This window comes from Schistocerca cancellata, chromosome 2, assembly GCF_023864275.1.
Source record: "Schistocerca cancellata isolate TAMUIC-IGC-003103 chromosome 2, iqSchCanc2.1, whole genome shotgun sequence".
In the NCBI taxonomy this organism is placed as follows: Eukaryota; Metazoa; Arthropoda; class Insecta; order Orthoptera; family Acrididae; genus Schistocerca; species Schistocerca cancellata.
The window spans coordinates 927,236,529-927,262,151 of record NC_064627.1 but is presented as its reverse complement, the minus strand read 5'-3'; the positions used below and the strand labels follow the sequence as shown (position 1 = coordinate 927,262,151).

Sequence of the window (25,623 nt, the reverse complement as noted above, 5' to 3'; positions counted from 1 at the left end):
CAATATGTCCTTTCATAATATTGTTGTTATTCCATCCTGGATGTTCCATCATTTGTCCTACACAATGGTAGTTCGAAGGGAGAAGGTAAATACCTGTAAAAATCTGAGAAGATATCAGTATCAGGGTGAGATATTGATCAAAAAGGAACTTGGGTAAGAAGAAAATCACAAATAATTGCTGAAATATTACAGGGTATACAGTGGAGTATTATTCAGGTGAACCAATGAAAACTTGGAAGCCTGAAATGTGTGTTGGCCCAATGGATACATAGCTGAAGCAATTAATTACATTCATTTGAGTTTTGGATACGTAGGTGCTAAAAAGTATGTACTGAAATTAAGAGAGTGTGTAGTTTTTGACAACATGGTAAAGATGGTGAATAACCATATTTGAACATACACATGTAAAAGAGCCATAGTTACCAACCAAACACACAGACTTGCTACACAAAGTGTTAAACCAAATGTTTTGATGGAATTGTTAGCCATGGATTTTTATGGCCCATTGCCAAAGACGAAAAGTTTTGCCTCCATTTTTGTAGTGTTGGAGGTGTTTTCTAAATTTATAAAGCTTTATCTTTTGCTAAAGAAATCTGGCAAAGCAAACTTGACTAAACTAGAACATGACTACTTTGTGAAATTTGGGACACCTAAAGCCATACTTTCTGAGAACATATCAAAATCCACATGTAAAATATGGAAGGATGGTCTTGACAACCAGGGTTTAACAGTTATGTACACTTCAACTTATCATCTGATGTGAAATCCTGTGGAACGTTACAAGAGGGAAATTGCCAGGCTACACAGCACATACTGCAGTAACAATCATACATCATGGGGAGATGGTGTGGAGGACATCAAGCTTGTAATAAACAGTGTTGTCCATGGTGTAAAAGGGTTTATTCCTGATAAAACTATGAAAGGTGAGAGATCTTTAAATTTGGTAGATAAGAAAATACACTGATATAAAAAAATTGCAACACTGAAACATAATTAATGTGCAGTATGAAAATTTGGAAATATATTTGTCTATGTAATATATTTAAGTGACAACATTACAAGATGACAGGTTAATGTAAGCACAAGACAAGCCATTGCAAATGCAAAAGTTGATAGAGTAATAACTGGTGTAACTGCCTGAATGTTAAATGCAAGAATTCAAATGTACATACACTGTGTTTTACAGGTGCTCGATATCAATTTGTAAAATTGAGTTCCATGTCTGTTGCACTTGGTTGGTCAATACAGGGGCGGTTAAAGCTGTTTGTGGATGATGCTGGAGTTATCATCTGATGGTGACCCGAGACAGATCTGGTGATCGAGCAGATCAAGACAACATGTCAACACACTGTTGAGCATATTGGGTTATAACAGCAGTGTGTGGGTGTGTGTCATCCTGTTGGAAAACACCCAATGGAATGCTGTTAATGAATGGCAGCATAACAGCTCAAATCACTAGATAGGTTACAGCAGCAGTGCACGGGTGTGTGTCATGGTGTTGGAAAATGTCCAGTGGAATGCTGTTCATGAATGGCAGCATAACAGGTTGAATCACTAGACTGATGTACAAATTTGCAGTCAAGGTGCATGAGATAACACAGAGTGCTCCTGCTGTCATATGAAATTGCGCCCCAGACCATACCTCCAATTGTAAGTTCAGTGTGTCTAGCATGCAGACAGGTTGGTTGCAGCCTCTCTGGTGACTTCCTCCTAACTAACACAAGGCCATCACTGGCACTGAGGCAGAAACAGCTTTTATTGGAAAACATAACAGACCTCCACCCTGCCCTCCAATGACTCTCACTTGACACCACTGAAGTCACAAATGGCAGTGGTTTGGCATCAGCACACACACACTACAGGGCATCTGGCTCGGAGCTGTCCTGGAAGTAACTGATTTGTAACTGTTCATTGTATCACTGTGATGCCAACTGCTGCTGAAAAAGCTGCAGCAGATGCAGTACGATGCACCAGAGCCACACACTGAACACAATCATCTTTACCCTCATAAGTGCCACATGGCTGTCCAGAAACCAGTCTTCTTGCAACCATACATTCTTGTGATGACTACTGCTAGCAATCATATACAGCAGCTTCTTTCCTGCCACTTTCTGCAATATCAGAGAAGGACCATATAGCTTCTCATAGGCCTATTAAATGTCTTCATTCAAACTCAGTGAGTCGTTAATAATGGTGTCTTTGTTACCTTAAAGATATTCTTGACTAACATCAACTCATCATGTTCAACATCAAAAGTTTTTTTATATGTGAAAAGACCCATTTGAAGAAGCCAGTATATCTCTGCCAAATGCATTCTATCTGGTTTATGCGAAGTCAAATAACTAATCTGCTCTCATGGTACATTTGAAGCCACACAAAGCAAGAATGGCACCAGCAAAAAAACTTGAATGTTATGAGTGAAATGAATTTTTTCTGTGTGAGGCTTGAGTGTAGAGTATATAATTTTGTTTTTGAAATACAGATCTTAATTTTTTTTCTTAATTTTCAAGACAATTCAAGGTGGAGGATATTTCATGGCATGATGAGTGTTAATTTATCAGAAATTCATGTTTTTTTCTAAATTTGTCTACAACATGCAACTGAAGAAACAACACTGTGAAATGCAACAATAGAAAAGAGTTATGTCTTGTTGTAAATAGAATTATAAATTGTAAGATTCTGCAGTTTTCAATTGATTGCACAGGTTAGTAATAAGGAATAGGTTGAAAGACTAATTGTATCATAAAACAAAGTAACAAGCTTAAATCCCACAACACTTGTAGCTAAAGGTAAGACTGTATAGAAACGAACTTTTTGTTCAAACAATTGAGAGAATAAAAGTTACATGCAAGGACTCAAAAGAGAGCCACTAAGTGATTTACAGGGTTTTATGTAAAACATCAACTGTATTATATCCTGTTGTATGCCACTACAGTTGAAATTTCTTCTTTCACACAATGTGTCACATTATTTGTGTTATTGGAGAAATAACTTAGGAATTTATAAGAGACAGAGACATCATTCTTGAGTTGGTTTATGACAATGACAATACGTATTTAAATTTGTATTTGTTCAAAGGATGACTGCAGTGTTTTATGTCGAGTTGGATTAGGTGAGCACAAGCAGCACACAATAAACATAGTTCAATTGAGTTGGAGACATTTTATCATAAGAAGTTCAAGACAACATCACATGATAAAATGGAGGAACATGTGAAGATAGCACTATGACACCATATAATACCTTTTCCTTTTTTCCTGAGCTGCTTCCTCCTGGTTTTATACTTTATTTTACTTGATACAAAAAAGATTTATTTCAATATGAGTTTTGTAATTTTGTTTCTTTGTATAGTTATGCTTCTGTCTGCGTGATGCGGCTTTCTTGAATGTAATTGCTACATTTATTTCTTCTGACGCTGTGCATTTGCACTTTGTTTCAATTTGTTTTCTATGAACAGAATAAAGTGATCTCATAATTTTGTATGAAGCTTTAATTCATCATGCTCAGCATAATGCTGAGCAATATGTCCTGAGGGTAAGGTAAAAGGTGGGGGTGCATAGTTTGGGTGGGTTGAGAAGTTCTCAGCCCACCTTTTACCTTTTTCCTAAGACCCACAAACCCAATCATCCTAGTCGACCTATAGTTGCTGCCTTCAAAGCACCCGCCAAACATATATCTGCCTTAGTTAATCAATATCTCCAACCCAATAGTACAAAGACTCTTCTCCTACATCAAAGGTACCAACCATTTCCTAGATCATCTAAAATCCTTGCCCGTCCCACTCCCACCACACACCTTGCTTGTCACCATTGATGCCATCTCCCTCTATACCAACATCCCCCACGTACATGGTTGGTCTGCTGCTGAACATTTCCTCAGTCAGTGCCCACCTGATTCAAAATCTATGACATCCTTCCTACTCACTTTAATCAACTTCACACTTATCAACAACTAGTACACTTTTGAGGGGCAGGCATACAAACAGATCAGAGATATGGCCATGGGAACCAGGGTGGCTCCTTCCTATGCCAATCTTCTCATGGGTCAATGGAGGGGGCTTCCCTGGGATACGTAAGTCTTCAGCCCCTGGCTTGCTTCAGACACATCGATGACATCTTTACCATATGGACTCATGGTGAGGCTGACCTGCTAAAATTCCTGGAATCTCTGAATACCTTCTCCCAATTAAATTTCACATGGTCCTACTCCGAATTCCATGCCACTTTCCTTGATGTTGACCTTGTCCTCATCAGAGGTCAGCTACACTCTTCCATCCACATTAAACCTACCAACAAACAACAGTACTTACATTTTGACAGTTGCCATCCTTTCCATGTCATATGTTCCCTCCCATACAGCTTTGGCATCCGAGGCAAAGATATTTGTTCAGAGGCAGACTCTTTACAGCAATACACCACCATTCTCACCTCCGCCTTCACTGCGTGTAATTACCCCATCAGCCTACTTAAAAAGCAGATTTCCCGGGCCATCACATCCAATCCTGGTACTGCTGATCCATCCAAAAAACAGCTTCAGAGAACACCATTGATGACTCAGTATTATCCTGATCTGGAATGTGTTAATCAGCTACTTCGACAGGGCCATAACGTCCTAAAATCAGCCCTGAAATGAGATTCACTCTGTCTGAAATTTTTCCCACCACACCTAGAATAGCTTTCTGTTGCCCTCCCAATCTTAGCAATATTCTTGCCAGACCCTATGCACCTTCTGCACCCATCTAACCTATGGCTCCTACCTCTGTGGCTGTCCCCACTGCAAGACTTACCCTATGCACCCTCCTACCACCACCTATAACAGTCCTGTAAGTGGCAAAACATATAATATCAAGGGGAGAGCCACCTGCGAAGCAACACGTCGTATACCAGCTGTTGTGTAAAGACTGTTCGGCCTTCTACATGGGCATGACAACCAGCAAATTATCAATTAGGAGGAATGGGCATAGGCAGAGGGTGTATATTGGCAATTCGCAATATCCTGTTGCAGAGCATGCTCTACAATATGACATTTGTGACCACAGCGCCTGTTTCACCCACATGCACTGTCTGGATTCTTCCCCCACACACCAGTTTCTCAGAACTCTGCAGATGGGAACTAGCATTACATACAACATGTCCCTGGGTCTACCCACCTGGACTTAATTTACATTAATTTCTTCCGTCTCAGCATTTCTTCACTGTAACTACTATTTGCTTCCCTCCATTTTAGTTTTCAACATCTTTCATTGTCTTTCTTGTCTATTTTTCACCGTCCCCCTCCCACCTATGTTATGTACAATGCACTTATCTCTTCACTCTTATTAACTCGTGCATGTTGCTTTAAATAGTAATCTCTGTCTCGAATAACACTCTGTCTTCCACCTTTAAGCTCACAGGTTCTCAAATATCGTCCGATGCTGTCCCCAACAATCAGTCTTTCCTTCTCATCCTGAATGGTAAGTATCCCTTGGCCCGCTGTTCTGGGTGACTTTTGTGAAATCTACCCCTTTTCTTTGACCTCTTCAGTCCTTTTCCTTCACCCGTCTTCCTTCCACTTCAGCCCTTCTGCCTGAAGTAGGCGCCACTGGCTCCTAAAACTTGCCAATTAAAACTGTATTTTATGTGTGCGTCCTGCCACCGCTTGGTGGTAAATAATTTTGTGAATAACTGATTGTTTCCATTGTTATGTTTGAATGGTGGTGCACTTTTGTGATTACATTGTTTACCATGGACTATGAATGAATAACTATATGTGTCGTGTTGCTTATTTATCATAACTGCTATTTTGTACATTAATCTTAAAAAACACTGGTGTGCAGATCCCCAAGGTGCTTGGATGCTATAAGTACACAGTTTTGATTGTATACTGCAAAGACTGTTCAGTACATACAGCAGTTGAACAGAAACATGGTAACATATTTCCTTGACATGAACTGATATTAAGACCTTTAATCTTGAATATGCACTTTGCCGATCACAGTGTGACTGATATGAATGTATGAATACTCAACATGTTGCAGTTTTATTAGCCTTGCTTGCAAGTGTCAAGAGTGAGTGAGAGAGACAGAGAGAGAGAGAGAGAGAGAGAGAGAGAGTGTGTGTGTGTGTGTGTGTGTTTTGGGTGGGTTCCTCCACTTTTATTACAAGAGCACAGTCATTTCTCATTATACTGATATTCGAGGGGTCCTGATTCATCACAATGTCAAACTCAAATCTGTCCAGCTGCATGTAAGATCATTTGGGCAATATTTAGTTTCAAATGATGGCATCAATTTATAATGGGGTCCTTCTACTGACAACCAGACTCACTCCCAGACCAAAAACTTTACAGTAAACTTTAGCTCAGTAATACTTTTGTTCCCTAATCATACTGTCTTCATTAGGTGGGACATCAATCAACTAGCAAAAGAAACTGAATTTACAGGGCATCTTGCCATGACTGCAACTTATGAAACTAGACTAAATTCTTCTCTGAAAACAATTAAAAACAGATTGTTCAGAAGCCCACTCATGATAGAAAAAATATATTAGATGTGTAACAAATGGACCTCATCTTTTTGCGTCCACCACAGTGAAACTGGCTTTTAATGACCTTGATGCAGTTATAGCAACTGTGATTACCAAAGTACAAAGGACAATGAAAACAAACAGAAAGACTTACATGCTCAATTAAGTAGATGAATAAGCAGTAGTGTCATCTCTCAAGGAAGAACTCAAAACAAGAACACTTGCCCAAGCACTGGACATGTTTGTACAGTAGCGCCACCACTATTTTTTGGCACAGCTAAGTAAAACAACAGCACTGCCCCAACTGTTAGTAGATGCAAAATGGACCAAAACACTTTCGCATCTGATACAGCACTACCATCAGCCTGTTTCCACATTGGTGGCCAGGGGCCAGTGGTCACAGTGCCGACAACGCAGCAGGAAGGTGAGCCAACCACGGCAATGATAGGCCAGGTGCCACACCTTTTGGCCACCACCTTATTTTGGTGCACATGTTAGGAAGTGGGGCCTCAGCACAACAAGTATGCACCAGGCCTAAATAAATAACGTCATTTTTAGACAAAGGCATAGCAGTCTGGCAGTACCAATGGCAAGTGGAAGTTCATGTCAGGCATTGATTTTGCAAGGCCAATTCAAGCACAGGCTCGTAACAGCCCCATTGCAGTGGGACCCACTACTTTCCAGTGATATCTCAAGACATACCTATTGGCCAACTGTGCCAAACACACCGCCTCCATCGTTAGGAATTATCAGTGGCATAATCTTCGCGTCCCACTACATTTATTCACTGTGTGTTCCAGACAGGTGCCTGTTAGTGTCTCAGAAGTTTTACTATTTTTTATTGAGAAGAGCTTCCTTTATTATTAAATCTCTCTATTGTGGTTGTGATTAACCCTTGTTCTTGTTTACCTGTGTCTTATTATTGCTTATCAAGCATCTCCCTGTGGGAGATACACCATTCAGCATCAGCATTCCAGCACAGCAGCCAGCCAGTTGCCTGTTGCCTCAGCACCACTTGTGTCATCCTGTCAGCAAGGGCTGAGGGGGAATTGCTACTACAGAGTGACACTAGTTGTGTTGTTGCTTATTTTCAAAATGTTAATGATGACAGTTAATGTATGGAGACCAGTCTACAGTACATAGTAGAATATTCACAACAATGCACCAGAGTTTGGTGCAGTCCTGAAAAGATGTGTAAAGCCCGAAACAGACAGCAGTGAAACTATTTGGTTATATATTAACTGTATACTGAAAAGAAAGAGTAATGGGAAACTGAAGCAATTTTTCGCATTAGACAACAACTAAAATCCACCGAGATAGCTATTAAAGCTGAATGTGATACTGTTTGGGCAATACTCAGTATCAAGGGATGGCAAAAGCATTCAGATGGGTCTTTCTATCAACTGTCAGACTACTCACCACCAAATGTAAGCAAAAACATCAAGATAACCCTTAATTGGCTAATACTTATATTCTCCAATCATATTGTCACTGTGGAAGGGGACTTAACTCATTAAACAATCAACTCGATTAAGACCAGTTTTGTAAGAGCTGTATGACAATTTTCATGCACACTGCTGCCTCTGTTGCCCAAGTGAAGTAAGAATACTTATTTATTTTAAATTCTAATTAAAGTGTTTCTTTTCCTGTCATGATTTTGTGACATAATTACAGAGAGTGTATTTTTTCACATTTCATGTCAAACAAGCGGGGGAGAGAGCAACACAGCTGAGCATACTTCACTGAAAATAGACCACAGCTGCAACAGGCATAGCGACAACGTTCACTGACAGTCAGCGACTATAAGAAGATACTGCCATTCAGTTCATATTCCCTCTGCTGATTATTATTTTAACTGAAGTAAAAAAAAAGAAGAAAACTATGAAAAATCATGCATCATTCTCTTAGTTTGCGTCTGTCCACACTTGTATATACTTGTATGAGCTTAGAAGAGCATTCTGAACCTTTTACAACCAATTATGCTACACTTGATATTTGAATCCAAGACAGGATACTTTGGAAAGAGAAGTGATATCTACAGAAAAGGCAAAGATAATATGATCTCTGATCTTTCTATGCTTTGTCAAAGGAAAGTTACAACAGAATTAATTAATATTTATGATAAGAAAGATACTGTAACAGATCTGTTCTTGAAAAGGATACTACTGTCGAAACTGCTCATATTGAAAACATGCTCCACAAAATAACTCTGATCTGCTTAAAATTCACTAGTCTAAATACAAAGAGCAATGCCAGTGGTCCTGCAAGAGTGTTAATCACCTATCCAAATGCAAAAACTATCTGGATATTAACTCTAAAGTATTCCTGAAACAACCTGCACACACAGTGAAATCACACTGATAGACAAATTTATAAAAAGGGTCTATTGCTACTCACCATAAAGATGATGCATTGAGACGCAGACAGGCACAATTAAAAGACTGTTACACTTTGAAGTTTCATCCCACACCTTCTTCAGAGAAGAAAACACACACACACACACACACACACACACACACACACACACACACATATATTCACTCTTCGCACAAGCAAGCACACCCCACACACACATGACCGCTATCTCCGGCAGCTGTGGCCGGAATGCAACTGTCACGCTGAACGAACGCAGCATTCCGCAGTTGGGTGGAGAAAGGGGAGGATTAGCAGGGTACAGATTCGGGGGTGGGAGGTGGGGTGGGGGGGGTATAGGAGAGAACTGTCTGGCAAAGTATGCAGGGCTAGATGGCAGCAAGACAAGTTTGCCAGGCACAGCGTCATGAGACTGTGGGGGAGGGAGGGAAGGGGGCGGGGGAATGAGGAGCAGAGAAGCGAAAATAATCAGTGGGTGCACTGGCAGAGAGTGGTGCACAATGAGGGTGAGGGTACCTGAATAGGAACAAGGTGACAAGACAGCGGGGGCGGAAACTGTTGGGCAGAGCGTGTGGGAACAGCAGGTTACCATAGGTTGAGGCCAGGATAATTTTATGAGCAGAAAAAGTGTTGTGTGGATAACTGCCATCACCATAGTTCATAAAAGCTGCTACATGTTGTGTTACAGGTTAGTCTACTTTGCTCTTGGCCATAGTTTGTCAGTGGCCATTCATACTGGGTGACAATTCGTTGGTAGTCATACCAATACAAAAAGCTGTGCAATCATTGCACAGCTGGTATATGACTTTTTTTAGATTTTTGTACTGATGTGACTACCATCCAGCTGTCTACCAGGATGACTGGGCACCACCAAACTGTAGCCAAGAGCAAAAATGACTATTATGTGTCACAACATGCTTGACTTCAATAGCTGTTTCACAACCCAAGCCATCTGGATCATTACTTCCACCACCAGCTTTTCTTAACTGTGCAGACGGGAGTTATCCTTACAAAACATTCTCTGCTCCCAAAATTACCCCGGTCTCAAGCTACAGTAATCAACTGTTCCCATCCCTTCCATTCAGTAGATTCTGACCACTCTGTCATATTGTCTGCTCCTTATTTGTATGCCCTCATCCTCATTATGTACCTCTTTTTGCTAATGCACCCACCCTTCTTTTCCCATTCTCTGCTCCTCTTCTTTTCTGCTCCTCATTCCTCCCTCCCCCATGGCCTTCCAATGCTAAACCTGGCAGCCTTGTTATGCCACCATTTAGTCCCTCCATTCTCCACCAGACAGTACACTTCTCTCCTCCCACCTGTAGCCTCCTATCTTTGCCCCTTCCCGAATGAAGCTTTCATTCAATATAATAGTTGCATCCCCACTAAAGCTGCCATAAGCAGAGGTCATATGTGCATAAAGTGTGCTTGCTTGCTTTTTTTTTTTTTTTTGACAGTAAAAAACCGAAACTGAAAACCAGCAGCAATGGGAACAAAGTCAGAAAATTGGAGAAACTAAAAATAGAAGAATGCTTAAAAATCCACTACAGAAAGGGGGTGGTTGTCCCCAAAAAAAAAAAAAAAAAAAAAGCTTCAAATGACTGACGTCATTTCACTGTCACTAATAAACTGGAGAACGCGGTCGGCTGAGCGCGTGTCATCTGCTAAAATCGACGACAGATCAGGCGACAGCTGTAGACGGGAGCGTAACGGATTAAAATAGGGGCACTCAATTAAAAGGTGTCTTACCGTCCACAGCCGAGAGCAGTGGGGACAGAGTGGGGGAGGATCGCCGCTTAAAAGATGTCGATGGCTAAAACGACAGTGCCCTATCCGGAGTCTAGCTAAAATTACCTCCTCCCGACGACGCGTTCGGGAGGAAGAGGTCCAAGCGCAAGGAAGGGCTTTCACTTCCCGCAATTTATTACGGGAAAGTGCCGACCAATGCGCATGCCATAAATGAGCAACTTGGTGACATAAACCGCTCCGTAGATCGGTGAAGGGAAGCGACTGTATAGCTGGCCGAGGAAGAGAGACTGCAGCCTTGGCCGCTATATCAGCCGCCTCATTCCCACAGATACCAGCGTGTCCCGGGAGCCAGAGGAACGCCACCGAGACGCCCCCCAGGTGGAGCAAGCGCAGACAGTCCTGAATCCGGTGGACCAGAGGGTGCACAGGGTAAAGAGCTTGGAGACTGAGGAGAGAGCTGAGAGAATCTGAGCAGATAACGTACTGTATCCGCTGATAGCGGCGGATGTAGTGGACAGCCTGGAGAACAGCGTAAAGCTCCGCAGTATAAACCGAACACTGGTTGGGAAGCCGAAAGCGATTTGGGGTGTCGCCAACAATATAGGCACTCCCTACACCTAACGATGTTTTCGAGCTGTCGGTGTAAATAAATGTGGCGTCCGTCATTTCTGCACAGAGAGCAGCAAATGCCCGACGATAAACAAGTGTAGAGGTACCATCCTTGGGAAATTGACAAAGGTCACGGAGCAGGCAGATCCGGGGACGGAGCCAAGGCGGTGCTGTACCCCAAGTTGTCAAGGAGGTTTTAGGAAAGCGGAAGGAAAGAGAATGGAGCAGTTGACGGAAGCGGACTCCCGGGGGTAGTAGGGAGGAGGAGCAGCCTGCATACCCTACATCAAAGGAGGCGTCGAAAAAAAGGTCATGGGCTGGATTAGCAGGCATGGAAGACAGATGGCTAGCATAACGACTCAGGAGGACTGCTCGCTGATTGGACAGCGGAGGTTCAGCAGTCTCAGCATAAAGGCTTTCCACAGGACTAGTGTAAAAAGCTCCAGACACTAAACGTAATCCACGGTGGTGGATAGAGTCGAGACGCCGAAGAATAGACGGCCGAGCAGAGGAGTAGACTATGCTTCCATAATCCAATTTCGAGCGCACTAAGGCGCGATAGAGGCGGAGAAGGACCACTCGGTCCGCTCCCCAGGAGGTACCATTCAGGACACGGAGGGTGTTAAGCGATCGCAGACAGCGAGCCGAAAGATAGGAAACATGGGAGGACCAGCATAGTTTTCTGTCAAACATAAGACCCAAGAATTTAGCGACGTCTGAAAACGGAAGGTTGACAGGACCTAGATGTAAGGAGGGCGGAAGAAACTCCTTACGTCGCCAAAAATTGACACAAACGGTCTTACTGGGTGAGAAACGGAAGCCAGTTTCGATGCTCCACGAGTGGAGGCAATCGAGACATCCTTGAAGACGTCGTTCAAGAAGGCTGGTCCGTTGAGAGCTGTAGTAGATCGCAAAATCGTCCACAAAGAGGGAGCCCGAGACATCAGGAGGGAGACAATCCATAATTGGATTTATGGCGATGGCAAACAGTACAACACTCAGCACGGATCCCTGGGGTACCCCGTTTTCTTGGGAGAAAGTACGGGAGAGAGTAGTGTTCACCCGCACCCTAAAAGTGCGCTCTGCCATAAATTCGCGAAGAAAAAGGGGCAGCCGGCCTCAAAAGCCCCAAGAGAACAGTGTGCGGAGGATGCCTGTCCTCCAACAGGTATCGTATGCTCTCTCCAGATCAAAAAATATTGCTACCGTTTGGCGTTTCCGGAGAAAATTGTTCATGATATAAGTGGAGAGAGCAACAAGATGGTCAACTGCAGAACGATGCTTCCGAAATCCGCATTGGGCTGGTGTTAAAAGACTGCGGGATTCTAGCCACCAAGCTAAACGGTAATTCACCATACGCTCCAAAACCTTACAGACACTACTCGTGAGAGAAATGGGGCGATAGCTAGAGGGGAGATGTTTGTCCTTTCCAGGTTTCGGAACGGGAACGACAATAGCTTCCCGCCACCGTCTGGGAAAGGTACTGTCGGTCCAAATTCGATTATAAAGGCGAAGGAGGTAACGCAGACTATGGGTTGATAAATGCAGCAACATTTGGACATGGATACCATCCGGTCCCGGGGCGGAGGAGCGAGAGGAAGAGAGGGCATGTTGGAGTTCCCGCATGGAGAAAACAGTATTGTAGCTTTCGTGATTTTGAGAGGAGAAAGCAAGATGTCACACTTCTGCACGTTTCTTCGGGAGAAACGCTGGCGGGTAATTTGAAGAGCTCGAAATCTCAGCAAAGTGCTGACCCAACGAGTTAGAAATTGCGACGGGGTCCACTAAGGTATCATGCGCGACAGTGAGCCCAGAGACCGGGGAGAAACTAGGCGCGCCCGAGAACCGTTGAAGCCGACTCCAAACTTCCGAGGAGGGAGTGAAGGTGTTAAATGAGCTAATAAAGAATTTCCAGCTTGCCTTCTTGCTATCGCGGATGACGCGACGGCATCGCGCACGGAGCTGCTTATAGCGGATACAGTTGGCCAAAGTAGGATGGTGACGGAAAATGCGAAGAGCACGTCGCCGATTGCTTGCTTGTGTGTGTGTGTGTGTGTGTGTGTGTGTGTGTGTGTGTGTGTGTGTGTTTTCTTTCCTGAAAAAAAGCTTCAGCCAAAAGCTGCCTGTCTGCAACTCAGTGTGCCATCTTTACAGTGAGTAGCAATATATCTTTTTAATAATAATATTGGTATCGCAATCTGGACTTTTCATTGTTTGCTAGACAAATTTCAAATTAAACATATACACAGAAGAAATATTAAGCATATGCATATTACCATAGACACACAAATCGGGGTATATTATGACATTGTGACTAGTGAGATACAGGACATGTGCATGTATCCAGAATTGGACAACATAAAATAATAAATAATAAATAATAAAAGACATATAAGAATAAAACATTATCCATAATATCCAAGAAGAAGAAGCTGTATCCAAGGAGGAGAAGAAGAAGAATAAGATTTGATTAATTTGCAGAGATGGACACTGCTGGTGGGAATGGGGAGAGTGTTGGAGCATTAGAGCACTCCTAAAATCATCAGCAACACATCTTGCAGTGTGCGGAGGGACTTCACTGAAGCTTTGAAAATGCAAGGGTGCATGTTTGATGGCACACAATTGAGAGGACAGCTGAACCAACACACAGACTGCAGCCACGCAAACAACTAGACACTCAACTGAATTTGTGAAGGTAAGTCGTGGCCAACATTGTTTGCGTAAAACTGAGGTGGGAAACTTATATATAGGCAGATGACTGTGAACGTTTTATGTAACCTAAGAGTGATGGAGGAAGTATTACATCATTTGTAACTTATAATAATTACAATGTATTTGGCACAGAAAGAGTTCAACTGTTTACATTCAAACATTTGGTAGCGTTACCTTATACATGCACTGCACTTGCTGTCATTTTACAAAAATAAACTGTACCAAAAACATCATGTTTTGGAGTGATCTTTAATGTGGTACCTCATTTAATTTGTAATAAGCAAAAGTACATAAGAAATTCACAAAATGCGGCACATTAGTTCCACACGCACTAGAAATGAGACTGTGTCGCCCTATTTGCTTTTGTTAGCCAATTAGGGTACAGGACGTGAGATTTAGTCAGCCAATCGCATCATCATATCTTCATTACATGAACACACAAATGCTGTGAAAAAAGACATTAAGCACTAAGTACAAATAAAATAGGAATGATTAATGTCCCAAAGTAATATACAAACAGTATAGTAAAAAGCAAAGTGATGCTTCCACATACTTTTAATGGTGAGAAATCCGAATTTGCATTTCTCCTGAAAGGTGCAGAATTTTAGTCACTAGTCGTATTTGCAGCATTCTTAAAAAAAAAACTATTGTATCATAGTTCCAATGGACAAATAAAGTTTACCCCCAAACAAAAAAGTAATGTAATATTTCTTTTGAGTGAAGTGATCAACAGAACATGTACTTGGCTATGTAACCCATGAAATGCTCAGACTTTCTGCTATATTGTGGGATGGCACTTCTGACATTTCAGCACTATCTCTCCCTGTTCTGTGTGTGATCAGAACAACGTGTTGGACCTATGAAGTTCGCAGTATGGTGCACTACGAGGTGTTGAAAATCTTCAGTACTTAGTATTTTGTATGACTTAAAGCAGCTACTAATGATTGTCATCCCAGAATGAGCTTTCCTATGGTTGTTATTCTCATGACTTCCTTGGACTGGAATTCAATAGGTTCAAAAAAAGATTTTTTTTTCAAACATCTCTGAATTCCACCGAACACCCACTGTCCAATGATCCTGCAGTCTGTGCTATGTTTCCTTTTCCCAAATTCCAACATGTATATTTCAGCGATGGCTCCTGGTCCTCCTAACTGTTGGGAATTGTTAATCACCCACTGGATACAACGATCACAAGAAGACCAGTAATTCATCATACACTTAGAGCAGCCAAAATTTGTTAACATGACGAGACCCACTGTAAGCCATCAGCCAGTGACAACTGTAAGATATCACGATTTTGTTCACAATTTCTTTGTCATTTATTATTTTAATTGTAAAAATTAAAAAATGAAACCGTGTTTGAATTTAGCTTTGGATACATTCAGTTTTCTTGTAAAGAAAAATCGTCTGTCTAGGAAGATGATGTAATTGTGATTAAACAAAACTTCTGTTAGTTGTGATTTTTGATTATGATGATTATTATGAGGAGCAGAAATAAACAAATATTTTCTGGGAAGTGTGTAAAGATTAAACTACACTGACTGAAAAGTTTATAAGAAAAACAATTACCTTGTCTTATCAGAAGCTTAAGGAAAGTTTAATTAAATTACATGTTCATATAACCACAAAAAGGGAAACAATTTAAGAGAATATATTGCTCTATCAGATTATGAATGGATCTGACTCATACAAGAACTACAAGTTTTCAAAATATTAAAAGTTTGGTTACGTCAAAGATGGCAAAGTCTTAAAGCTTAAGAATTTAAGCATTAAATAATCAGTTTGATAGACCTTTAGAGAGAAAAAAATTAACTCCGCTGATGCTCACCAATACAAATAAACAACGATATGGATAATAACTACTCTCCACACACACACACACACACACACACACACACACACACACACAATCTAAGTGCAACAAACAGACCTGATCTCTTTGAGGACGTCCATATTAAAACTGGCAACAGTGTCCATGAGGCAGTTCTAGCAACAATGATTACTAAACAACAAGGGTCAGCTAGAACAAGTAGGAACACTATGTGTTCAGTAATCTAGGTGAAGAACAGTCTTGCCATATCACAAAGAGAAACTGAAAACATTTACCTCTAAGCAGGTGCCTACAAAGGAACTGTGGTTTCAAGTTTATGAGATTAGCTGGCCAACACTCGACAGATATGAACCTGGCAGAACAATTCCTGATGGGAAGTGACTACTGCAAAATGGATGTACAGGTTGGTTATAATTAAACTTCCACTACTTGAGAGGCCCTCATGAAAAATGAGTTATCATAGGACAATGAAACTTTTTGGAAACATTTTTAAGGACATGTGGAAGAGAAATAATGAGTAAACCATTGAAAAATACACATTTTAATGACCACATGAGAGAGTAATATTTGTTAATTGCTTACCACGTTTATGTTCCAGGATACAAATGTTGCTCAATGTGATGACTATCTACATTTGCGACAGCCCTTTAACTACACTAGAGATTGTTTGGTGCACTTCTTGAATGGTGGACCACAGAATGCTCAGCTGTCATGACACAGTTTGTGTACTGCTCACGTGGTGCATTGTCAGCCATGGCAACAGTAACTTCTTCAACAATCTGTGGTGCAACTGGCTATCGACCTCTCCCAGGAGAAAATTCCCAAATTGCCAGTTAATTCAAATTTCTGACCCACCTTGTATTTCTTTAATGTGCTGATACTTGCCACAAGAAGCAGCACTATTGCTGTTGTTTTGATAAAATAGTTTTACAAGTAAAGTCCTGCTCACCTCTTCCAGATTCATGTCTGCAACTGTCATGTACACTGATGCTTGTTTTCCAACCCTATGTCATCATACCAGACTGGCACCTAACAGCAAGTCATAACATTACACATCATTAACAATGCTAATCCTACAGTGCACAGTCTGAATATCATTCCTATACAGTTTTGTACCCATGCGGTAAATAGTTTTCCATTTACACCGGCTTAAGTAGCAAAAGTTTAACTATAAACATCCTGAAAAACAAAGTATAGCCCTTACAGAAGAATACTGAAGATTAGATGGGTATATCACATAACTAATGAGGAGGTATTGAATAGGATTGGGGAGAAGAGGAGTTTGTGGTAAAACTTGACTAGAAGAAGGGATCGGTTGGTAGGACATGTTCTGAGGCATCGAGGGATCACCAATTTAGTATTGGAGGGCAGCGTGGAGGGTAAAAATTGTAGGGGGAGACCAAGAGATGAATACACTAAGCAGATTCAGAAGGATGTAGGCTGCAGTACATACTGGGAGATGAAGAAGCTTGCACAGGATAGAGTAGCATGGAGAGCTGCAGCAAACCAGTCTCAGGACTGAAGATCACGTCAACAACAACAACAGGCCTACAGATAGTGAGATGCTGAATGAAACACATTTGACTGTTTAGACGGCAGTGTGTGAGTTTTTAATGACTACCGTAGCAGAATCTTGTTGAAAGCTCTGTCACAAAGCCCAAAGAAATTCTGGCTATATGAAAAGTTATCAGAGGTGTGATTGTCAATGTCCAAACACTCATGGATACAACATGAACTGAAATTGAGGGTAACAAAGTGAGAGGGAAACACTAAGCTTTGTTTTCCAATATTTCAGTAGAAAGAAAGAATGAAAAGCCCTAGTTTAATTCTCACAATTATTAGTGATGTAGATATTAGTGTCAGTTGCATCGAGACACAACTGAAATTTCTAAAATTAAATAAGGGTTCAGTTCTGATGGTTTCCCTGTCAGATTCTATATGTAATTTATTGCCAATTCACCCTCATGTTAAACATAATATTCTTTAGATCCTTCAAACAAAAAAACTGTGACCACCAGCTGGAAGAAAGCACAGGTCACACAAGAAAGATACCAGAAATGATCCTCAGAACTACTGTCCTATCTCATTGGTAGCCATATGTTGGAGAATCCTAGAAAATATTCTGAGTTCAGCTTATGGAGCTACTCCAAACCAAATGACCTCTTCCATGTCAAGCAGCAAGGATTTTTGAAACACTGTTGATGCAAAAACCTAATCTGCACCTTTTTCACATGAAATCTTCAAAGCCACGATAAAGGCAATCAGGCAGATGCAGTATTTCTTGACTTCCAACAAGTGTGATTCACACCAATACCATCTGGGTATCAAATGGAATTTGTGAGCACATTAACAAATTCTTGGAAGGAAGGACACAGCATGACAGCTTGGATGGAAGGCATAGAAAGAAGTACAACCAATTATAGATGTTGCCGCAGGAAGTTTATTTTATTAGGAACTTTGCCGTTCATGTCTTAAATTAGTGACCTGGTAGACAATATCACTAATAAGACATTCTGCAAATGGTACAGTTATCTATAATGAGATACTATCTGAATAAAGAAGCACAAATATCCAGAGACATTTTGTTATGGGCTCTAAAACTGTGCTGTGCAATGATCAGCAACTTGCTTTAGATGTTCAGAAAGGAAAAATGTGTCATTCACAAAATGCAGAAACTAAGTATCCTATGACTACAACATCAATGAGTCCTAATTGGGATCAGTCAACTGATGCAAATGTTTGGGTTGGTTGGTTGTTTTGGGGAAGGAGACCAGACAGCGTGGTCATCGGTCTCATTGGATTAGGGAAGGATGGGGAAGGAAGTCGGCCGTGCCCTTTCAGAGGAACCATCCTGGCATTTGCCTGGAGTGATTTAGGGAAATCACGGAAAACCTAAATCAGGATGGCCGGACGCGGGATTGAACCGTCGTCCTCCCGAATGCGAGTCCAGTGTCTAACCACTGCGCCACCTCGCTCGGTAAATGTTTGGGTGTAACAATTTTTGGGGTTATGACATGAAATGATACCACAGGTTCAATCACAGATAAAACAGTTCACATACTTTAATACACTCCTGCAAATGGAAAAAAGAACACATTGACACCGGTGTGTCAGACCCACCATACTTGCTCCGGACACTGCGAGAGGGCTGTACAAGCAATGATCACACGCACGGCACAGCGGACACACCAGGAACCGCGGTGTTGGCCGTCGAATGGCGCTAGCTGCGCAGCATTTGTGCACCGCCGCCGTCAGTGTCAGCCAGTTTGCCGTGGCATACGGAGCTCCATCGCAGTCTTTAACATTGGTAGCATGCCGCGACAGCGTGGACGTGAACCGTATGTGCAGTTGACGGACTTTGAGCGAGGGCATATAGTGGGCATGCGGGAGGCCGGGTGGACGTACCGCCGAATTGCTCAACACGTGGGGCGTGAGGTCTCCACAGTACATCGATGTTGTCGCCAGTGGTCGGCGGAAGGTGCACGTGCTCGTCGACCTGGGACCGGACCGCAGCGACGCACGGATGCACGCCAAGACCGTAGGATCCTACGCAGTGCCGTAGGGGACCACACCGCCACTTCCCAGCAAATTAGGGACACTGTTGCTCCTGGGGTATCGGCGAGGACCATTCGCAACCGTCTCCATGAAGCTGGGCTACGGTCCCGCACACCGTTAGGCCGTCTTCCGCTCACGCCCCAACATCGTGCAGCCCGCCTCCAGTGGTGTCGCGACAGGCGTGAATGGAGGGACGAATGGAGATGTGTCGTCTTCAGCGATGAGAGTCGCTTCTGCCTTGGTGCCAATGATGGTCGTATGCGTGTTTGGCGCCGTGCAGGTGAGCGCCACAATCAGGACTGCATACGACCGAGGCACACAGGGCCAACACCCGGCATCATGGTGTGGGGAGCGATCTCCTACACTGGCCGTACACCACTGGTGATCGTCGAGGGGACACTGAATAGTGCACGGTACATCCAAACTGTCATCGAACCCATCGTTCTACCATTCCTAGACCGGCAAGGGAACTTGCTGTTCCAACAGGACAATGCACGTCCGCATGTATCCCGTGCCACCCAACGTGCTCTAGAAGGTGTAAGTCAACTACCCTGGCCAGCAAGATCTCCGGATCTGTCCCCCATTGAGCATGTTTGGGACTGGATGAAGCGTCGTCTCACGCGGTCTGCACGTCCAGCACGAACGCTGGTCCAACTGAGGCGCCAGGTGGAAATGGCATGGCAAGCCGTTCCACAGGACTACATCCAGCATCTCTACGATCGTCTCCATGGGAGAATAGCAGCCTGCATTGCTGCGAAAGGTGGATATACACTGTACTAGTGCCGACATTGTGCATGCTCTGTTGCCTGTGTCTATGTGCCTGTGGTTCTGTCAGTGTGATCATGTGATGTATCTGACCCCAGGAATGTGTCAATAAAGTTTCCCCTTCCTGGGACAATGAATTCACGGTGTTCTTATTTCAATTTCCAGGAGTGTATATCAACAAAAACAATCAATTTTTCCCTTCCCTTCAATCCTTGTGCCAGGACGAGGAGTAACTGGCTCAAGAAGCTTGCAAATTTCAATATATTTATGTGTGTTTTCTCTTGCCACCACTTGATTAGTAGATTTTTTTGTCAATCATAAGTTCACCTACTTTAGTTCATTTGTGGGTTACAGGGTAAATACAAATAGTCTTTAAAGGGGACTGCTCACAAAACACTCATGATTGGCACCCATATCAAATATGAAAAATGAAGGATATTGAACATATACAAAGGAGGCAGCATAAATGGTCAAGGGTTGATCTGACACATGAGAGAGTGTAGGAAAAGACAGAATGCTGGCATTCCAGGCCGAACTCCCAGAGATAGTGATCAAGTGTCCTTGTCCACATGTGTGTATGAATGATGTGTGTTTCTGTTTTGCTGATGAAGGCTATAGCTGAAAGCTTTGACTGTCTTTTAATTGTGCCTATCTGCAATTTAATCTATCTTTGCCTACATTGTTGATATTTCTACATGGAGCTTCCATTGTTTGATACAAGAGACTGCCATAAGAATGTTGGAAACCCTTAATGGGCAGTTACTGTAAGATATATGTTAACTATACAGCAAAAATCTCTTTTCAGGAGCCAGTATCAAGTGAGAAATCTAGAAATATACTAAAGTTCCCTCGGTATTGTTCCCAAAAGGCTCCACGAAGACAGTATCAGATTAAACCCAGCATGCACAGAGGCATTACCACAAAGACAAATCAGACTACATGCAGTATGCATGGAGGAATTTAACCAGTCATTCTTTCTGTGAACAATATGTGGAAGGAAGTGAAAGAGACTGTAATATGTAGTGCAATGGAGAATCCATATGCTTGGCACAGTGCAGTGCAGTACAGCACAGCTGTGAATGGAGTATGAATGCAGATGGACACACACACACACACACACACACACACACACACACACACACACACACACCACAGAGTGTTTAGCAGGTTCTTTCAGTAACAACAGTTTACTCACCACAAGAGAATTGCTCTCATTTTTCTATTAATCTATCTCATAATGACAAATACTTTGACACACCATTTGCACTGAAGAGAGAACTGAACAAATCTGACTGTAATTTACTTTACATGGAAGCTACTAGTACTTCTGGGTTAGTTATGGCATTTTTATTTTTTTGGGTTCTGGTGTGACTGCATGTTGCATAGGTTTCTAGGGTATTAACAGTAAGCTATGTGAATATAATATGTGAGGAATGAAACATTCACAATGCAAAATCTTTACTGCTATGTCTATGGTTTTTTTTATTACAGTAAGATGCAAGGGTTTTAGTTTATGGCTTTATCTGAGGTAACATACTTACAGGGATAGATGTGTCCTGCAGAACAGAAAGGAAATACTTGTGACCATTGTCTCGTACCAGATCAGCTTGGCATGACTGAAACAACAATAAGTTAACAGACATTATTATGAGTGAAATATTTATTCTTCGATAGCAAAATAATGGGACAGATGACTCATACTGAAGAAGTAATGCTGTGTATCAGTTTTGTTTTGTCTTGTTTTAAAAATGATTCAAGAGTGGATCACCACTGTATTGTATCCTCTGTTATATAGCCGACAACATATTGTCAGGTGACAGACTGAAATAATATGTTTAAGAAAAATATCCAACTTACACCATCAACAGCTAGTATTTTTGCCCATATGAACACCAAAAGTGGACGTAACTCTCGTGCTGAACTCTGAAGAAGTTTCAGTACATAAGGAAAAATTCCAACAGACAGAGCTAAGTTAACAGCCCATGGTCCAAGATCTAGAAAACGACCCAGAAGTTCCAATGCACGCAATCGATGAACTTGGCTTAACAGCACCTGTAACATATAACTGTAAATTACATTTAGAAATACATCCAACATGCAATACATGTACACACTCAAATCTTCAATATAAATACATAAAAGTACAAAAAAAGCTATATCTAATCTTTGAAATTGAATATTCCTCGATTAGGGAAGAAATAAGGGTAGGTTGGAAACAGCTGGGAAGGAGGGACACATCGCTCAATCCCCAGCGGAGAGGGGTCCACTTGTGACCTTGAGGGAAGACAAAAGATGCAGGGGATGGCATCAAAGAGAGCAGGAGATAAAAGATAGTACACTGGTAAGCATTATGCCAGCTTCAGAGATGCTAGAAGGACAGAGTTCTAAGTGAATATGGACCCAGGTTATACACACATGGAACACTTACAACATTCATACTCAAGTATCCAAAAAATTTACCAGAGTCTATATAAAATTACAATGAACAAATAAGTATAAAGTACATAAAGGGATATTGATCAATATATTAAAGTAGATAAATAAAATGTATTGTGAAAAGGAAAGTTGCTAATCACCACAGAGCAGAGATGTTGAGTAGCAGATAGGCACAACAAAAAGACTGTCACAAAATAGCTCTCGGCTAGTAAGGCATTTGTCAAAACTAGACAACAAACACACAAATACACTCTCATACAAACACAACTCACACACACTTGACAGCAGTCTCAAGCAACTGAGGCCACACTGCGAGCAGCAGCACCAGTGCATGATTGGACTGGCGACTGGGTGGCGGTAAGTTGCAGCTGGTGTGGGGAGGGGGAGAGATAGCAGGGTAGGGGTGGCGGACAGTGATGTGCTGTTGGGCAGCGCATAATGGATAAAAGAGGACAGGGCAGCTATGTGCCATCTGGAGGTTAGACAGAGGACAGCGGAGAGGTGGGGAGGTGGGGGGAGTTTGGAAAAGAAGAGGAGTAAAATTACTGGGTGCAATGGTGGAATGAGGGCTGTGTAGTGCTGGAATGGAAACAGAGAAGGGGCTGGATGGGAGAAGACAATGACTAATGAAGGTTGAGGCCAGGAGGGTTACGGGAATGTAGGAAATATTGCAGGGAAAGTTCCCACCTACACAACTCAGAAAAGATGGTGCTGGTGGGAAGTATCCATGTGGCACAGGCTGTGAAGCAGTCATTGAAATGAAGGATGCCATATTTGGCAGCGTGCTCAGCAACAGGGTGGTCCACTTGTTTCTTGGCCACAGTTCGTTGGCGGACAAATGGCTTGTTGATTGTCATGTCAACAAAGAATGCAGCACAGTGGTTGCAGCTTAGCTTGTAGATCACATAACTGGTTTCACAAGTAGCCCTGCCTTTGATGGGATAGGTGATGTTTGTGACCAGACTGGTGGGAGAATGAACATGTCAGGTCTTGCATCTAGGTCTATTATGGGGGTATGAGCCACGAGGCAAGGGGCTGAGAGCAGAGGATGTTTAGGGATGGATGGATAGTGGGCAGGACATTTCTCATTTCAGGGCATGGCAAGAGGTAGTCGAAACCTTGGCGGAGAATGTAATTCAGTTGCTCCAGTCCTGGGTGGTACTGAGTTATGACAGGAATGCTCCTCTTTGGCTGGATGGTGGGACTTTGTGTGGTGGTGGGAGACTGGAAAAATAAGACACAGGAGATTTGTTTTCATACAGAGTTGTGAGGATAATTACGGTCTGCGAAGGCTTCAGTGAGAACCTCAGTATATTACGAGAGGGATCACTCGTCACTGCAGGTGCGACAACCATGGGTGGCTAGGCTGTATGAAAGGGACTTCTTGGTATGGGACAGGGGGCAGCTGTCAAAGTGGAGGTATTGCAGGTGGTTGGCAGGTTTGATATGGATGGAGATACTGATATAGCCACCTTTAAGGTGGAGGTCAACCTCTAGGAAGGTGGTTTGTTGGGTTGAGTAGGACCAGGTGAAGTAAATGGGAGAGAAGTTTTTAAGGTTCTGGAGGAATGTGGATAGGATGTCCTCACCCTTAATCCAAATCACAAAAGTGTCATCAATGAATCTGAACCAGGTGAGGGCTTTAGGACTCTGGGTGTTTAGGAAGGATACCTATAGTTGCCCCATGAATAGGTTGGCATAGGATGATGCCATGCAGGTGTCCATAGCCGTGCCACGCAGGTGCCCATCATCGTACCATGGATTTGTTTGTAGGTAATACCTTCAGAGGAGAAGTAAATGTGGGTGAGGATATAATTGGTCATGGTGACTAGGAATGAGATTGTTGGTTTGGAATATGTCTGGTGTTGGGAAAGATAGTGTTCAATAGCGGTAACACCATGGGCATTAGGGATGTTAGTGTAAAGGGAGGTGGCATCAATAGTGACAAGCAGGGCACCATGTGGTAAAGGAACAGTCATTGTCCTCTCCCGTCCAGCTCCTTCTCTGTTCCCATACCAGCACTACATAGCCCTCATTCCTCCATCACACCAAGTCTTTTTACTCCTCCCCTTTTCTGCTACCCTTCCCTTCCCCACCTCTCCAATGCCCTCCCTCAAATCTCCTGACGGCACGTCGCTGCCCTACCCTCTTCTCACCTTGTCCCTGCACACTCTCCAACCATATGTCACTGTCTGACACCCCTACCCTACTATCCCTCCCCTTCCCCACCCCAGTCTCCTCCTTACCGCCACCCATTCGCCACTCCCATCATGCACTGGTGCCACTGCTCGCAGTGTGGTCTCAGTTGCTTGTAACTGCAGGCATGTGTGAGAGAGTTGCATTTGCGTGAGTGTGTATGTGTGTGTTTGTGATCTAGAGAAGGCCTTACTGGCCAAAAGTTACATTTGTGACAGTCTTTTTGTTGTGCCTTTCTGCAACTCAGCATCTCCACTATATGGTGGGTAGCAACTTTCCTTTTCATAATATTGTTACATTTCATCCTAGATTTGCCACTGTTTAAATAAAATGTACGGTGCACAATGTGTGCTCATGTTCAAATTTATGCATCAAAATATAATCATAGCCTTTACACAAAATTCTATACTCAATGAAAGAATAATTGGATGGATAATGGCACTAAAAGTTTGGAAACACTTGACTTGCTGACTGATGACTTATACCAGTGCACAAGTAAGAGACAGCCACTTTTATACCTAATGAAATGATCTTAAATTTTAAAACTCATGCTGATCTCACTAATCAACATTTAACATCACAGACATGACTTTTGGTGCGGTCATTCAGTGCAGTCACGTTGGTTGGTTGGTTGGTTGGGTTAAGGGACAAAACAGCAAGATCATCAGTCCCTCAGTAGCTCATCTGGATGTGCTGATGATCAGAGTATGTAGGAGTGGTAAGACAGAAGCATTGAAGGCAATACTGCTGCAAGAGCTCAGAAAGAATTTAGGAAGAAGTGTACAGATCAGACCGGTACTATCAGAGCATATGAGGGGTTACTCAGAGGTCATCCACTGGCAAGAAAAGCCTCAACAGTTACATAGAAAAGAATGTCTTCTAGCTGGCAGATTC

At 42.5% G+C, this 25,623-nt stretch overlaps 1 protein-coding gene across 1 annotated transcript in view; it reads right to left on the bottom strand.

The window, feature by feature from the left end:
• Nucleotides 1-25,623, bottom strand: part of LOC126162875 (regulatory-associated protein of mTOR) — a 307,137-nt gene that overhangs the window by 155,424 nt on the left and 126,090 nt on the right. Inside the window, exons 10-11 of the mRNA XM_049919663.1 lie at nucleotides 21,955-22,149; nucleotides 21,639-21,713 (exon numbers count right to left, since the gene is read on the bottom strand). Of these exons, the coding sequence (XP_049775620.1) occupies nucleotides 21,639-21,713; nucleotides 21,955-22,149 (270 nt within the window). The remainder of the gene's footprint in view (nucleotides 1-21,638; nucleotides 21,714-21,954; nucleotides 22,150-25,623) is intronic.